We start from the raw sequence: 18,445 nt of genomic DNA on the forward strand, positions 1-18,445 counted from the left end.
CTTTGGCTCAATATCGGTAAAATTTTATATCAGTTACTATTATTATCACCATGTGCTCAGTCATGTCAGACTTCTTGCGACCCCTTGGACTGTAGCCTGTCAGGCTCTTCTGTCCATGGGATTTCCCGGGCAAGAATACTGGAATGGGTTGCTATTTCCTTCTCAGGGGATCTTCCTGACCTGGGGATCAAACCCATATCCTGGCAGTCAAATCCTTTACCACTGAGCTACCTGAGAAGCCCAACAAAAGAAATACCTATACCCCAAAGAATGTTTTACTTTAATAAACATTTAAAAAATTACATTTAATAAACTGCCTGTATATACCATATTTTGTTTATCTACTTATTTGTTGATAGCCACTTGGGTTTTTCATCATTTGGCTATTGTGAATAATGCTGCTATAAACATGGGTGTACAAATAGCTCTTTGAAAACTTGGTTTCAATTCTTTTTGGTATATATGTATATAAACCCAGAAGTGGAATACAGTAATTCTATTTTTAATTTTTTGAGGTACTGATATACCATTTCCATAATAGTTACAACTATTTTACATTCCCATCAGCACTGCACACAGGCACCAATTTCTCCAAATCCTTGTCAACATTTTTTTTTTGAGAATAGCTTTCCTAATAGATGTGAGTATGTATTTCACTGTATTCCTGACTTTTGAAGAGTTATATTTCAATAGGAGTCTAGCAACATTTTTACGCTTTTAAAGAAATACGGACTATAGCAGAAAAACACTAAAACTTTGTAAAATGTTTAATCTGTAGGTGTTGTCCAATATGGTAGCCATCAGCCTCATGTTGCCACTTAAATAGCAATTAAGTTCAATTTCTCAGTTCTACCAGCTAAATTTCAAGTGCTCAATAGCCATTTAAAAAATCAGGCTTTTGAAAAGTCTCAAGAGCTCTTCCCTGAATAATATTTTATGTTTTATGAAAGAAAGATACATGGCTTAAACTCCTTAATGATGGACATCTGTCAGATTTCTTGGACCCCAAGCTTACTTTTAATCCCTCATTGATTATTTGATGATTTCCTGCCACATGAGTTCCTTGTCACCCAAGACAGAACCCAGAAAAGCCAATTGCCAGCTTCCTTGCTGGGCACTGGAACTTGGGCATTGAAACTAGGTGTCCCAGTAGAAGACCTCATTACAAAAGTGAATAACCTGAAAAAGAAGGCTCCATGTGGACTCTACTTTAGGTGGCTTTTGGTAGTGACAGTGGATTTTTCAGAGGTTGCAAAGTGGTGCAGAAGCGGCATGAATGGGGAATGACAAAAACAGTAGTTTTCTTTAGTGCTCTGGTGAGTAACTGCTAGAGCAGTCTTCTCATCAAGCCAGTTCTCTGGTATGGTTTTAGAACTTCTTCTAGAAGCTCAGTGTAGAGCTGGCTCTCCAGTCAACTCAAAATTTTATGAACCACTACATGGTCTTCAGAAAGTTACTTTTCTGCTTGGTCTTAGTAAACTTCAGTTATTCCAACAATGTGCCCTAATAGGTACACACAATTCTTTTTCTTAATTTTTCTTTTACTTACGTCATTTAGCTCATTAACTACACTACTCCTAAGCAATATTTGGTGAGATTGAAATTGTCTTTAGCTCATTTACCCAGTAACACTTTCCATGATCATATAGGTCAACAGTTCCTGACATATGGAGGTTTGAATAACAACAACTAGTCTTGATTTGCCCTCCAGACATGGTTGGAAATGTTTTCTACTTCTATTACAGCCAATGATGAAACCTGAGAAATTGAATCTGTTTACTAGGTCCTCTTAGATTTCCTTTCAAGATGGACAAGTCTAGCAGAATTTGAGGCTACAGAATGAGGATGTGGAAACTGACACAGAAGTAAGCCTTTGCTGAAGAAATTAAATAAAAATTGTTAAGGATAAAAAGGAACACTACAGATGAACTGCATTTACTGTATCATTAGTTTTATGTATCACTTGGTATGTATAGCTAAACAATATATCATTTAGTTTTGTTTGCTTTTAATTTTCTATAAAAGAAATCAAGCTGCTTGCAGTCTCCTGTGATTTGAGGTTCTTATATGTTGACTTGTATACTGTAATTTTTTTATCTTTACTGAGCATAATATGTAAATATACCACAATTTATTAATCCATTTTCCTATTTAATGTGGGTGGTTTCCTTTTTCCCCCCTGCCATTTCAAATACTGCTGTTATATATCTCCTAGTATAGATAAATACTTATAGATATCTATATGTATATCTCTATAATATCAGTATTTATAGATAGCTTTATTTATATCCATTTATTATCTATGTAAAAGTTCTCTAGAGCAGTAGTTTTAAGATTTTTTTTTTACGTTTATCATAGTATTTATCCTTACTATGTATGACATAATGATATTTTCTATTCTATTTCAATTTTAAACAATGCTGACTATAATCCACTAAACAGATTTCATGCATCTCTAATGGGACAAACCAGAACTTGAAAAACAATGCTATAAGACAGCAGTTCCCAAACATTTTGGTCTCAGGACCACTTTACACTCTGTAAAAGTACTGAGGACCCCCCAAAACTTTAGTTTATGTAGTTATAGACACAGTTATTTCTATCAGTATTTACAATATAAATTAAAATCCATAAAATTTTTAATTAATTAAAAATAAGAGTAATAAACCTTTATGTGTTAACATAAATTATATTTTCTAAAATTCAACACAGTGAAAGTGAAAGTGAAGTCGCTCAGTCCTGTCCAACTCTTTGCGACCCCGTGGACTATAGCCCACCAAGCTCCTCTGTCCATGGGATTCTCCAGGCAAGAATACTGGAGTGGGTTGCCATTTCCTTCTCCAGGGGATCTTCCCGACCCAGGGATCGAACCCAGGTCTCCCGCATTGCAGGCAGATGCTTTAACCTCTGAGCCACCATAGTACTTATTTTGAAAAAATGAAGTTTAATTGAAAGGAGAGAAACTTTTATTGACACAGTAAAATAAAATCTTTAATGGCTGGCTTAACAGAAGATAGGTGGATTCTGATATTTGTTTCTGTATGCAATCTGTGGTTATATGTTGATTTGGCTGAAGCGTATGCAGAAAATCTGGCTTCACACAAACGATACATAATAAGAAAAGGGAAGAGTATTTTAACAGTATTTACAAGTAACTGGATATCCTTTTTTAATGCCACACCAAAAGTGGACAATTAGTAGTTTCTTAAATGTTAGCTGTAATGTGAAATCTTACACCATTATCAGTGAACTTTTCATAATCTGTTGCATTAAAATCCACAGTCTGATCTTTCACCTTAATAGGATCTTTTACCCATACGTGATTTTCTAATCCTCACTGGTCATTTGGAAAATATTGGTTCACTGAGTTATTAGGAAGATCTTTTCAAATATTCACACATTTTATCACACAATATTAAAAGATGACTTTGACTGATACCATCACTCATACCAGAGAAGTCTGGAAAGCAGTCAAGCTCACAACAGGGGAAATAGCATTGCTAAAAGCCCTAATCTTCACTTGAAAGTTTTAATTTTATTATCAACAATAAACACTATCAGTTGTTTTTCTTGAAAAGTCAGAGCTGCTTCATTTATTTCTGAAAAATTGCTTATAAATACTCAAGACTGAATAAACACAGTTTGTTGGTCATTTAAGTAAAAATGGTACCAAATGAAAAAAATGGCTAGTTCAGTTTGCAAATCAAATAACTAGCTTTTCTTCAAGATAAATGTCATGCTTTGGCAAACACAAGTGCTTTTTGAATATTTTCTATTTGGTCACACAAAATATTAAAAAGATACGTACGCAAAGTTGAGATTCAATAATATTTAAATTAATTACACAAATATTTAAAATTACATTAAGTGTAAGAGTGGCACATTTCTACTGTGAGTACAGGGTTGTGAACAGTACGACGACCACTATGTGATTTGGCTCTACTGCCTTGATTCATATTAATGCATCAGCAATTTTACCCACCATTATTTTTATTCTATCAGTGTAAAGTTGACACAGTAGAAAAGGCAAACAACATGTCAGTATTATTCAGACCTTCTGAAAGGATCTCAGAGACCAAGGACCATACTTTAGGATTTATACTTGGCAATGGAATTGCTGAATTACAGGGCATACATACCTGGCTCTATTATTTTTATTATTTTATTGATGATTTTTAATGCCTCACCTTTCAACCTGTTTTTCAAAGTAGGTTTAACAATTAACACTTACACTAGCAGTTCTTTGTTCCACCTACAAACCAACAGGTTTGATGGGTGTGTTCAATGGGGTGAATGATGGCTCCCCCAAAAATATGTCCATGTCTCAATTCCCAAAACTTATGAATACAATCTTATTTGGAAAAAAGGTCTGTAGATGTAATGAAATTAGGGATCTCATGATGAGATCTTCTGGAATTATCTGGGTAGGCCCTAAATTCAATGACAAGTTTCCTTATAAGACAGGAGAGGAGAAAGATAGACACAGAGGAGAAGACTATGTGAGACTGAGTTAAAAGCAGACACAAGGAATGCCTGTAGCATACCACCAGAAGCTGGAAGACGAAAGAAAGAACTGTGTCCTGGACCCTTTAGAGGGAGCACACAGTACTGCCAACACCCTGATTTTGTACTTCTGGCCTCCGGAAGTGAGCGAACAACAAAAAAAAACCCCCACCAAATTTGTGGTAGTTTGTTAGGGCAGCCCTAGGAAATGAACATTGGCATGCAATGGTATTTCTTTAAGATTTTATGCTCTGATTACTAATGAAGTTGAACATCTTTTCATATGTTTATTGACTGTTTATAGAGTTTCTTATTTGTGAACCATTTGCTCTTTTGCCTTTTTTTAATGTGGTTGTCATTTATTATTGATTCACAGGAGTTACTTATATATTTTTGATACTATTCCTTTGTCTGTTGTATGTGCTGCAAATATGTTGTTTTAATTTATGGTGTATTAATAAACAAATAATTTATTACAGTCAAATTTATATATCTTCCCTTTTATGATTTTTGTCTTATATAATGTGAAAGAAATCTTTCCATCCCCTTGATGTCATAAAGATATACTTCTATATTGTCTCCTAAAAGTTTTACAGCTTAAATTTCACATTTACACTCTTCTCCCCCACTAGAGATAGATCTTTTCATATGGTCAGGTAGGGACCCAACTTTATTTTCACTTCTCACAAAATTTATTGGAGTCACTTCTTTCTTCACTAGTTTCCTGAGTTATCTATGTCAGAAGTCAACTTTCATATACTCAAGGTCTTTTTCTGGGCTATTTGTTTAACAGTCTATTTGTCTATCTCCGATAACAAAAATCAGAAGCCTAGCAAGATTTCTTTGCAAAGTTTGACAGCTCCTTTTAAAATTTATATGAAAAAGCAAAGGACTAAAACACAATGCAAGAACTTACCAGTTTCAAGACTTTTAGAACTGCTAAGTTCTTGGACTGTTTTTTAGTCCTTTGCTTTTTCATATAAACTTTAAAAGGAGCTGTCAAACCTTGCAAAGAAATCTTGCTAGGATTCTGCTTTAAATTGTTTTGAATCTATCATTAAATTCATAGAGAATTAACATCTTTATGATACTGAATCTGTTGTGAATATGGAAAAGTTCTATTTATTTTGGTCTTCTCAAATGTTTCCTAAGAAAATTCTAAATTTTTCTCCATAAAGATCTTGTATACTTTTTAAAATTTATAAATGGCATCTCTTTTAAAAATTAGATTTTTCTAACCAATTTCTGCTTATCTATAGACATGCAATTGAGTTTTATTTACGGATTGTAAATCCAGCAACTTTCTATCCCTTTTTAATTCTAATAACTGACATGTAAATGCTGGATTTTTTATGTGCATAGCCTTCTCATCTGCAATAATGAGAGTTTTGCTTCTTTCTTTCATTCTACAGGTGAAAATAAGCAACTCTGATCTCCAGATTCAAAGGGAAAACTTTCTAAGTTTTATCATTAAAATATGAAGTCTGTTGCAGGTTTGGTTTTTTGTTTTTGTTAATAAATATCCTATACTGGGTAAAGAAAGTTTCCTTGTATTGCTAATTTGATTTGAGATTTGTTTTATTACAAATGTTTTGGATTTTATTAAGTGTTTTTTTTCTGAATCTTTGAGATATACGTACTTTTTCTCCTTTAATCTTTGACCACATTATCAATTTTAGTATGTGTTAAACCCTACTTGGTCCTAGAATAACCTATTTCCATTTCATGGAATTTACCCATTTGTTCTAAGTTTTCAAGTATATTTGCATAAAAGTATTTACCATATTCTCTTATCTTTCCAATTCTAAAGCATATATGTTTGTATCACCTTCTTTACCCTTAATCATTCATATTTTTTAAGATAATGAAGTAAATCTTTCATTTATGTCAGGCTTTAGAATGTAGTCTGGACAGTTAGTATTTATTACCTTTCTGTTCAGCTCTCTGGTCCTCCAACTCTTTCTTAGGAGTTTTAGGTTTTATCAATTCTTTGTCCCAGGCAGCCAAGGCTTGTTTTTCCATTTGACGAATTTCTGCTTCCTCTGCATCTAAACGTCGCTTCCACTCTAGTAGCTCTTCTGCATGTTGTCGCCGCTGCATTAGTTTTTGCTCTCGTTTTGTCAGAAACCTATGGTCGCACCATGAAGAATAGTGAGAAAACAAATCTATAGGCAGAAATCACTTAAAGAGGTTTATCACTCATTATACTATCAACAAACTGTATAACAGCAGGACATTCATAATATTTCTCTGAAAAAAGTTTTTGAGAGAACAGAAACTTTATAAGTGATCTTATTCAGGAAATGAGAGAATTTATGTTCTACTTGTAGTTAACTGTTTGGAAGATTAGCAAAGGAAAAACAGTCGTAAATTCAGAAAAAAATTTTTTCAGAATATTCAGCCAACCATGACTGATAGTACTTATATATTCATTCTTCATAGGTGATTCTTTTTTCATAACAGAAGGTATAAAGAATTTATTCTGAAGGCTCAGACCAAAAAACACACAAACTCAAAACAACAAAGACCAAAACAACAACAACAAAAACCCCCAAAATCCCAAGCAAGCAAGCAAACAAAAAACATATTCTTGTCCCTTTTTGACCTTTATTTCAAATTCAGTCTGGTTTTGCTTCAGGTATAGTGAAGCATTACCTGGGAGATGCCATGCCAAGTGATAATCTATATCTGTTTTTCATGGAGAGAAACAATGTCAGATGCACCACAGTCAGATGCCTTACGCATAAAACATAACTATTTATTTACTTGAGTAAAAAATAAGGATGCACCAAATCCTCAAACTTCTCAATTTAACCTAATCTCTGAAATTAGATAGCCTAACAGATCTTGGCTCCAAAGGGTTAGAGAATAGCATTGATTTAGGAAAAGTTATTTGAGAAGTTAAAAAGCTTCTATTAAGCTCTCCTCAAATGTAGATGTCATAGCTAAATAAAAGCTGGGCTGCTCATATTACGAGTGTTAGATCTGCAGTGGTAGCTAATCAACAAAAAGGCATTCACATATCCAACACACACTTAATAAAAAGCACAAGAACTGTCACTCTACTTTTTGAACAATCAGCATGTCAAATAATTGTGGGAACAAAAAGGTAAAATCTATGGGACATTTGACAAGAGGCCCCTAGGCTGTTAGAAAAAAAGAAAGAAAAAAAAAAAAAAAAGCAATAAAGACAAGCAAAAAGAACAGAGCATGCTCTATCAAAGAGTGCACTGAAAAAGGTGCAAAGTTACCTGACCAACTGGTTGTAGATATACAGCTGGAATTTGGGATGAAGGTTGGGAAAACAGACACTGAGAGAGGCCCAGTGATGAGACGTAAAGACAGAGAAGAAGTAGTGAACAGGAGAGCAGTGTCTACAAAATAAGGAGGAAGATTTTAAAACCAAGAGATCAAGAAGGAGAAAGAATGAGAAAGGGAAAGCATAAGAGCCGATCACAGAACTTTAAATATGCTTCCTGAACAACAATAAGCCACTTGGTTAAAGCAAGTGTTATACTTTGTGTGACATATAAAACATTTGCTTTTATAGATCTTACCAATGATTTCTGAATGTACGTGCCTTTCTTCTCAGATGTTGCTTAACCATCATCTATACTTTCAGGTAAATTTATTTGCGAGTAAAGTAATGAGGAGTGTGAAGCTAAGTTTTTTTTCTCATAAGCTTTAACATAGAGTACAAAAATTATGGCCATGAACCTCGCATATCAGCAATTCTATACATATATGTAATCTTAAACAAGTAATTTTTATATCTGTGTCTTATCATATATTTTAAACTTGAATTTAAATTTAAAAAGCACTACATTTGCCTTACTCAACTCACCATCATAATCTAGCCTAAAACAGTAATATAGTTTAGAAAATCAATTTATAGTAAAGATATCTTGTTCATATCTACAACATAAAACTTAATGCTAACTGGACCTAGTGGAGCTATCTTGCTTTATATTTAGCAAAGGCCCATTTAAACAATACTGGAATATAATACCCATTCTATAAAATATTAGGGTGCATAATTAAGAATAAACTAAATAGGAATTCCCTGGGAATCCAGTGATTAGGACTCAGTGCTTTCACTGCTTCACTGCAATGGCCCAGGTTTGATCCCTGGTCGGTGAACTAAAATCCTGCAAGCTGTATAATGTGGCTCCCCCACCCCAAAAAAGAGAGAATAAACTAAGCTAGTTCCAATAAATACTACCAGTAGTTTAAAAAAAAAAAAAAAATCATGCTGTGGACAGTTCAATCAATCATAAGGTTAAAAGTTGTAAGAAATTCCATATGTTAAACTTACAAAAGTAGGAAAAAAGCACTAGCTTCTCTTTTTAAAAAAATTTTTAAATAGATCATTGTATATATGAAAGGATACATAAGTCTAGTAATAGGTTTAAAAAGGTTAATTCTCTTTGACAGAGCATGCTCCTGCTCACATGCACACAGTAACTTGTAGATCAAGGCCAACACTTATTGCCTTGGAAGAGCAAGGAATAATATATCAGTAAATCACAGATGTGAGAAAATCTAGGTATGAATCCAGTTACTTATTTGGAATTTAAAAAGTATGTACAATCTTGACTACATGTATATCTTTAGATAACTACATGTGTAGATGATTTCAAGTCTGTTTCCCCACATACAACTTAATATTCACTTTCTCTCTCTCTCCCTTCCTTCTCTCTATTGTTTCTCGATTGCCTTGATTTTCTGCACTGAAGTGCAAGGAAAACCAATTTTACCAACTTTCAATAAGACACTGCACTCTTCCTTGCCCCTCTTTATGAATATATAATAAGCTTATTTTGATGCCAATTATCAAAATATTATGCAAAAACAAATGTACTTCAAAAAAGATTCCAAAATTCTATTCATAACATTCAAATATCACCCACCCTCTTAAGTATATAACAGCTAAATGCATGCATGACCTAGTAGAAAAAGTAGAATATTGGAACATGTGAAATAAACTGTAAAAAAAACAAAACAAATACATATTAAATGTTTTTGTCCAATTCAATATAGAGAATAATAACTTTCTCTCTTAGAACAAATACTAATCATTTACTTCTCACTTACAAAGATTAAAGCATATTCAAAAGCTCCAGGGTAGAAATGCACAACAAAAGAAACGCTAAAAAAAGACAGCAGTATAAGAGATAGTATTAAGAAAAGTTTAAAGTTGGAATTTCTTCCCACAAACATGTTCCTTACTTAATATACATATATTCTAGAATTCAAGAGGGTCCTCCAAAAATTGATTAAAATTGAGATAAAAGCAGTAATACTTCACACTAGAGTTAATGCCACACAAATAAGAAACAAAATTATGAATGATGGAGACACAAATGCCTACTCATAGAAAATGCTACTGATACACCTTATGCCTGTTGTCAAGGCATTCCTCAACAAGGCCTCTGGTGGTTACAGAACTCTGGATGAGCATGAGATAGATGACAGATTTAATCTAGTATGGAAATAATGTTCCTATAATGCTTAAGCCTAAGAAATTCAAAAGAAAGTCAAAATGTTAGACTCTAAACTTTAGCCATGCAGCTATTGAACCTTAGTAATCAGCCACTGAGCACTTGCCCAGCTTCAACAAATGCTATTTAGAAGGTCAGTTTCTACTAAGACAACTTTAAGTTAAAAAAAAAAAAAGTTACAAAATTGAAAACAGATATGCTAACTTAATTTTCACTGTAGCTGGCTGAAGTCCACAGGGCAGGGCTCTAGTTCGAGCTCTGCCATTATGCTACCTGTGTGACCTAGGGCAAGGCACTCAATATCTACTGGCCTCAATTTCATCCTGTAGAACCAAGAGACTGTAATAGACAACTTCCCTAAAATTCCCTAGTTTCAACGTTTTATGATTCTTTCTTCATTTAAGTACCTTTTCACACTTTTTGAAAAATACATACCTCAACACATTGCTAGACCATGTGATACGAGAACCCTTTTTTCCTACTGAGCTAACAGTGCATTGTATTCCAACAGATTCTAAAACTAGGTTACAATTTGAAAGAGCAGAATTATGATCTAAACTTTAAATAAAACTTTCAGTTCTAAAGTCATCTGATTCTGAAAGATATTAAACAAAATACAAAACCTAACATCTTGAATTATTTTTTTTCTGGATATAAACAATTCTTTAATTCTATACTATTACAAGTAAAAATGAAACAGTGCTCTTAATTTTAAAATGAATCAATTCTTTCATTTCTAATGATATTCAAAAAAGATAAATGAGCATATGGATAGTATTGATATAAACAAAACACAGTCTATTTTTCCTACAGCAAAATCTATTGAATTGTTTAATAATCTGCATATACTGTAACTTAAATCGGAGAAGGCAATGGCACCCCACTCCAGTACTCTTGCCTAGAAAATCCCATGGACGGAGGAGCCTGGTAGGCTGCAGTCCATGGGGTCGCTAAGAGTCGGGCACGACTGAGCGACTTCCCTTTCACTTTTCACTTTCATGCACTGGAGAAGGAAATGGCAACCCACTCCAGTGTTCTTGCCTGGAGAATCCCAGGAACGGAGGAGCCTGGTGGGCTGCTGTCTATGGGGTCGCACAGAGTCGGACACGACTGAAGCGACTTAGCAGCAGCAGCATACTGTACTTAAATAAATGAAATAATACAGGTGCATTATCCCTAATCTAGGAAGTAAAGGAAAAAAAGAGCATATTATTAGACTATCAGGATTTATTCATCCACTACACTTAGTCTAGAACTTTCTCTAAGAAAACTGTATATCTAATTTAGGCAATGATATTTAATACATTGTTTAAAATCTTAATTAAAATGTCTTCTTTAATGGAGTAGTGCAAATCCAAAGTATTTAATTTTGAACACTCATCAAGAAAATCTCTGTGATATGTACTCTTTTCAGTAAAAACTTCTTCTTCTGAGTTTCTTAGCATTAGATTTTTATACACCTTACTAAAGGAATCTGGTATTTATTCTTTTTTCCACCTTGACAGTAAGCTTTTCAAGAGCAGGGTTTATGTCTGATTCATCTTCATGTCCCTCAGAACCTACTATATTCACACAATTCTCAGTAAATAATTGCTGAGAGAATAAGTATACAATTAATAAAGAACAAGTTGCTGTTAACAAATGAAAGAAAAAGTGCCCTATGTCCTATTTTAACACTTAATGAGGAAGATAACATCATTCTTTCAGTGTTTCATTTGCTCGGTAAATAATTTTCCTAAAATAGAATTGTCAACTTAACAGGAAGTCAAATGCATGGTTTTTCCCCACGAGTATCTGTTTCACAACTTTATACTGTAAATAATACCCCTCACAGCAGTAAACAAAACTCAGATTCCATTTACCAATAATGATCAAAAAACTGAGGTCTAGACAGTGTGGCTTTTGCAAACATACTGATATCTGCATTGTAACTAACTTTTTCCATAGTTTAAAGTTCTTTTGCTTTTCACTATATTGAGAAATGGAAATGATTTCTAAAATGTCAACTTGTTAAATAGGTCAATAAAAGCCACAGACTAGAAATTTTAACACAGGCATTATTGTTTCAGGGAAACATTAATGAAGGAAATCTTTAATTGTAGCCAAGAATAGTTTCAACATTTCAGAAAAAATATTTATCACAGAATCAAAGTTCAAAGAGTTAACAATAAGCAGTAATACATAATGAAAATGTTCCTCTCAAAGTATCTTAACTTATTGAGAAGGTTGACTATTTTCTGACAGGTATTTTATATTAATAGAATAGCAATCTCTTGGAAGACTGGCTTTTCCAATCTACAAAACAAATAATAGTGCTTAGTAGCAAAGGCTTAAATGATTTTGTCATTAGTTATTTACTGTAGCAAATGACTGCAAAATTAACTCATTCTATTTATTGAGCTGACACCTCAACATTGTTGAAAGAGATTGAACTCTAAAGCTTTGGTAATCTGAATAGTATTCAAAAATAGTTTTCACATTACAGTAGGGGTTTGAACTCCATAGGTCCACTTACATGTGGATTTTTTTTTCAATAAATATTGCAGTACTGCATGACTGTGGTTGGCTGAATCTGAAGATGTACAACTGCAGATACAGAGGAACCACGTATATGGAGGAATCACAAATATTAAAAAGCAGAGACATTACTTTGTCGACAAGGTGTGTATAGTCAAAGCTATGGTTTTTATACTAGTCACGTATGGATGTCAGAGTTGGACCATAAACATAGCTGAGCACCAAAGAATTGCTGCTTTTACACAGATGTATAGAACGGTCTTTCGGACTCTGTGGGAGAGGGAGAGGGTGGGATGATTTGGGAGAATGGCATTGAAACATGTATAATATCATATAAGAAACGAATCGCCAGTCTAGGTTCAATGTAGGATACAGGATGCTTGGGGCTGGTGCACTGGGAGGACCTAGAGGGATGGTACAGGGATGGAGGTGGCAGGGGATTCAGGATGAGGAACATGTGTATACCCGTGGTGGATTTATGTTGATGTATGGCAAAACCAATACAATATTGTAAAGTAAAAAAATAAATAAACAAACTGTGGTGTTGGAGAAGACTCTTGAGAGTCCCTTGGATTGAAAGGAGATCAAACCAGTCAATCCTAAAGGAAATCAGTCTTGAATATTCATTGGAAGGACTGATGCTGAAGCTGAAACTCCAGTACTTTGGCCACTTGATGTAAAGAGCTGACTCACTGGAAAAGACCCTGATGCTGGGAAAGACTGAAGGCAGGAGGAGAAGGGGACAACAGAGGAGGATGAGATGGTTGAATGGCATCACTGACACAATGGACATGAGCCTGAGCAAGCTCCAGGAAGTGGTAACGGACAGGGAGGCCTGGCATGCTTCAGTCCATGGGGTTACAAAGAGTTGGACACGACTGAGCAACTGAACTGAACTGATCATAGAAGTTATAGGTGAATTTTCAACCATGTAGATGGTTAACATTCCTAATACTTCTGTCCCTCACTGTTCAAGGATCAACTGTACACTGTTCTAGAGATTAAAAAAAAAAATCGCATAACAATAACCTCCCTTTTTAATGCATTGCTAGTTTTGAAAAATACACCTGTTCATCCTCAAATTTCAGCATCATCTTCCAAACATTAAAACTAATTTCTTTGCTGTCTTTACGCCATCCCTCCCATAAACACAAAAGTATTGTTTCAAACAATAAATTAAGAAGTCACTGAATGCTTCAAGGCCTATTCTCTTTGACAAATTTCTCAAAAATTTATTGCAGTAGTTGACAAAGGAAGGGACAGCAATGTTGCAAAAAAATTCTAGGTGTTTAATATTTTGGGCTCTGAGAAAATAACAAAACTTAGAACAAAGTCAATATATTCAACTTTTGTTATTTAGGATTTTTAAAACTCTAACAAAATTGGAAATAAACACCACATAAACTGACTAATCTTACAAGCAGAATAAGCAGTTCCTTCCACAGATGTGATTAAAATTATTAGAATATTATTCATAGAGACCAGCAATGAAGATTTTACTGGTATAGACAAGCAAGAAATCAATGAAGAAATTTCCCGTGAAGCTTTTTTTCCTCCAACACTTATGATCCAAAGGCATTTACAAGGCAGATAGAAAATGTTTAATTAGTTATGAAAATTTATGAGATAGATTATTCTGAATTAAAGATCCCTGGAGCAATACAGTATGCCCACATAGACTACTGGAAAGTTTGTCAGGAAAGGAAGAAAGAATTCCTACTTGAATACGTCTTAACTGGTCTAGTCCATGGAAATCTTAGAAAACGCATTCTTATAAAATTTGTAAATATTCAGTTTTAACTCCCTTATACTTTTTATTTTTTAAATTTATATTTATTTTTTAAACTTATTTTCATAATCAATTTAGGTATTTTTAAGTTGTGAAATGCCAATTTTAAGTCACTGAAATGCAATTCAATTAAGCAATGAAGTGCCAGTGTACAACACTGTACTTACAGTAAGTAAGATTTGACTTAGAACTGTTTGACTATTCAGAACCTAAATCATAGGCTAATATCACATATAAAGATAGAACATCACTAAATTTGGTGATGCGTAGTATACTGCCAAAGGATATCAAGGTACAATTTAAGTTCAATCTGTGGTCCAAACTGCTAACATAAAATAGCAATCAACAAAAATTTTAAAGGACCTCTCTTCCATATTTAAAGAAGGTAGAAAATAGTCTACAAGCAGCTACTTTATAAGTATATTTAATTAAATGTACATGCAAAAAAGTAAACTGTCAGGTAAATATCACTGGTATGGTCAAAGCTGGCATATGACTGAGCTATATCCAAGTAGTAGTAGCTTTCTCCAAGAGTCTTTAAAAAATAATACATAGAAATATTTTAGTAGAATGGTAGACAGCCAAATCATTCAACATTCTGGGAGAATTTCAGACTTTATGGTTTCAATTGAGCAATTCAGAATCACTCACGAGTTTAAGAGTTCACTCTTCTACTTGGGTAAGCCTGAGAGTTGTCAGAGTCACAAGATAAGATCTCAAGCTATACCACTGGATTGTTTTCCCAAGTTAGTGGACATGTCCTCAGATTTCAGAAAAGACAAAAAAATTCACACTTACTCATTTTATTACTTTTAATAAAAGCAAGGAGAAAACATTATCATGGGTATATCTGCAAATACTACTTTAGTTTTAAAATAAGAAACTTGACAGTATTTAAAATAGAGAAAATTTGTTTTATAAATAAGGTCTATAGTTAATTGACTTCCAGGATGACTTAATCTACTAAAATGCAGCTGAAGCCATAAAATATTATGTTGTATCCATCTAATCTGATGAAGTACATTAAAAATATTATTTGTTCCTACTACTTTCAGTGTAAACGAGATATTTTAAAAAATGAATTACTTTTCATCCATGCGGCTTCTCATTTTCTTCAGTTTTTGCATAATGCTGCTTGTTTCACTGCTGGAGATTGAAATAGGGGAAGGACTGCGTGTCTCTAAGTCAGTTGGAGCAGGACTGGCTGCTTTATTATCTTTTGTATCATCATCACTATGAGACTCCTGCAAACAAAAGAGGACAAGTGTTAAACTAGAATTTAAGATCTCAAACTGATTTAAACACTGTCTTCTCAAAATTAATTTATCTTCTAAACAGTATTTGTAAAATAGCTGAAATTAAGGTATTACTTAAAGGACAAAATTATACTGCACAAGTAAAATGTATATATATGTCCTAACACAGTCCCCAGATTTGTTGCTTAGAGGAACAAAACCTAAATAGCAGTGAGCATGCCTAGCACCAGATCTTGATTTCTAAGTAAGTATCCTCTTCAGAGAAACAGCTGAAACCAAGGCTGAGGCAAAAAAGAGTAAAAAATGACTGAAACATCTTGTTTCAGAAAATATGGAAGTGCTCAAAGACTGATGAGTACATGTCAAAAGGACACAGAAACCTGCTTAAGAGGCTCCGAATGGCCCAACTTAAGAAAAAGTGAGCATCACAATAAATAATGATAGTAACAGATTTTACTCCTGAGTAAAATAGGAATCTGTGAGTCCATACTGACATAAAAGAATAAATTTAACTCTGATGAAGAACAGGAATTAATGTAGTCTCAAAATACCATCACAAAGTATTTATTAATCATCAAATCATCATGCAAAGTACTTATTAATCACAAAGGGAAAGAGGGTAACTACAGTGAAATATGGTAGATGCCACCTTCACTGTATAGTTACCCTTTTTTCCTCTGTGATTGAGTCAACATCAACCCATTCCAGTATTCTTGCCTGGAAAATTCCATGAGCAAAGAAGGCTGGCAGGCTACAGGACATGGGGTCACAAAGAGTCAGAGCGAATGAACATGCATGCACACACATCAGTAATGAGATATATTGAAATCAAGTACCACCAGATCGAATGCAGAGAACACAGCATCACATCTGTGATATTCCTGCCAAAGATGCATAAACTGAATCTAATTATGAGGAAGCATCAGACAAACCCAACTTGACCATTCTACAAAGTATCTGGCCTGTAATCTAAAATGTGAAGGTCAAGAGAATCGAGGAACCTTTCCAGACTGAAAGAGACTAAAGATATATGAAAACTAAATACAATATGTGCTTCTGAACTTACCTTTTGAAATAAGGAACACTATTGTGATAACTGGAGAAACTTGAATAGTGTTTGCAGATTAAATGGTAGTAATGTGTCAATATTAATTTGTTAGCAACATAACTCTTGCTCAGAAAATCAGAGCTCTTTTTATGTGTTTGTAACTTTCTATAAATTTGAGATTGCTTCAAACTTTAAAGTGTATTTTAAAAGTCAAAGCAGTGAATATTAAAGTATTATTTAACTATATTTCTATACAGTCTGAATCTTCCAACACTACACTGACACTTTACAATACTTCAGAATAAGTCCAATTTTGTTTTTGTCTGAATATCTCCTTTAGCCTTGTATCATTATATAAGACATTAGACAGCTGAAAGAGGTATCACATAAAGAGTAAAAAAATTAATTCCTCCCATTAATTCTGAAGAATATATTTGGATTGATTAGCAAAAAGCAAAGCTCTTTATCCCAACTGAGTTTATAAATAGAAAACATTTTGAAACTAAGATATGACTTATGTGTCCCATTCAAAAGAATAATCCATGGGGAAAATAAAATTAGAACTCTCATTTTATATAAAGGCACGTACATACAACTTTATCCTGGTGCATTACTATATCACAGTGTTGGGATGAACACACATCCATCATGTAAGGAGGCAGAGTTAGGTGTTAGGAAGCTACATGAGGCAGAAAACAAACAAGAATTTCATGTAGTTTACCAATTTATTCTCTCCTGCAGATTTCAACTTTTCCTGCAGTTTTATGGTGGTCTGTCGGATCCTTTCTATCTCCTCCTGCTGTTTAAGAATCAGTTGTCTTTCCTTCCGAGCTGCCTTATTGGCTTCTTGAAGACGTTTAATTTCTGCCTAAGGTTTAAAGATTTAGGAGAGGGTTTAAAATTTGGAGGAGACAAATTCAAACTAATATTTTAAAAAGAAAATACAATCATCACATATACAAAACTACATACATAAAGAACTTCAAGATAAAATAACATTGAAAAATGTTTTAGTAGTGAAGGAGGAAAAATTTCTATCACTGTAAAATAATTTAACATGATTTAATCCTTAATTTAAGTAATTATAACCACAACAGAGAAATAATTTCATATTCCCTTTTAAAACTTAACATACTTTTCACATTTTTCCATAGTGCCTTTCAATCTTTACAGTTCTTTGTTTAATAACTGCATATCACGTAAAGTAATTAATATAACCATTATTCTATTGTAAACTCCATCCCAAATAATGCTTTAATGCCTATAATTGTTTCATACCATGGGCTAGTTCTTTAGGGGAGATTCCAAAAAGTAGGACAAACAAGTCAAAGAGAATGAATCACTTTATGGCCTTATAGGAGAAGGCAATGGCACCCCACTCCAGTACTCTTGCCTGGAAAAATCCCATGGACGGAGGAGCCTGGTAGGCTGAAGTCCATGGGGTCGCTAAGAGTCGGGCACGACTGAGCAACTTCCCTTTCACTTTTCACTTTCATGCATTGGAGAAGGAAATGGCAACCCACTCCAGTGTTCTGGCCTGGAGAATCCCAGGGACGGGGGAGCCTGGTGGGCTGCTGTCTATGGGGTTGCACAGAGTCAGACACGACTGAAGCGACTTAGCAGCAGTAGCAGCAGCAGAACAGTTTTTAAAATTGCTTTTAGAAAAGAATTTTCTCCACATAAAATGCCAACAGAAAACACTTAAGACAACATTGCATCAAACATTCTCCACACAGGATATTATTTTCTGTTGCTGCTGCTGTTAAGTCGCCTCAGTCGTGTCCAACTCTGTGTAACCCCATAGATGGCAGCCCAACAGGCTCCCCCATCC

At 34.0% G+C, this 18,445-nt stretch overlaps 1 protein-coding gene across 4 annotated transcripts in view; it reads right to left on the reverse strand.

The window, feature by feature from the left end:
* CEP350 (centrosomal protein 350) overlaps nucleotides 1-18,445 on the reverse strand; it is a 160,546-nt gene that overhangs the window by 32,662 nt on the left and 109,439 nt on the right. For 3 of the 4 annotated variants that reach the window (XM_070384846.1, XM_070384847.1, XM_070384845.1), the window contains 4 exons: nucleotides 17,336-17,482; nucleotides 15,397-15,554; nucleotides 7,755-7,877; nucleotides 6,432-6,631 (listed from right to left, as the gene is read on the reverse strand). In XM_070384846.1, the coding sequence (XP_070240947.1) occupies nucleotides 6,432-6,631; nucleotides 7,755-7,877; nucleotides 15,397-15,554; nucleotides 17,336-17,482 (628 nt within the window). The remainder of the gene's footprint in view (nucleotides 1-6,431; nucleotides 6,632-7,754; nucleotides 7,878-15,396; nucleotides 15,555-17,335; nucleotides 17,483-18,445) is intronic. The other variant, XM_070384848.1, reaches the window with a different exon arrangement.

The sequence above is a fragment of the Bos mutus genome, chromosome 16 (genome assembly GCF_027580195.1).
Source record: "Bos mutus isolate GX-2022 chromosome 16, NWIPB_WYAK_1.1, whole genome shotgun sequence".
NCBI lineage: Eukaryota > Metazoa > Chordata > Mammalia > Artiodactyla > Bovidae > Bos > Bos mutus.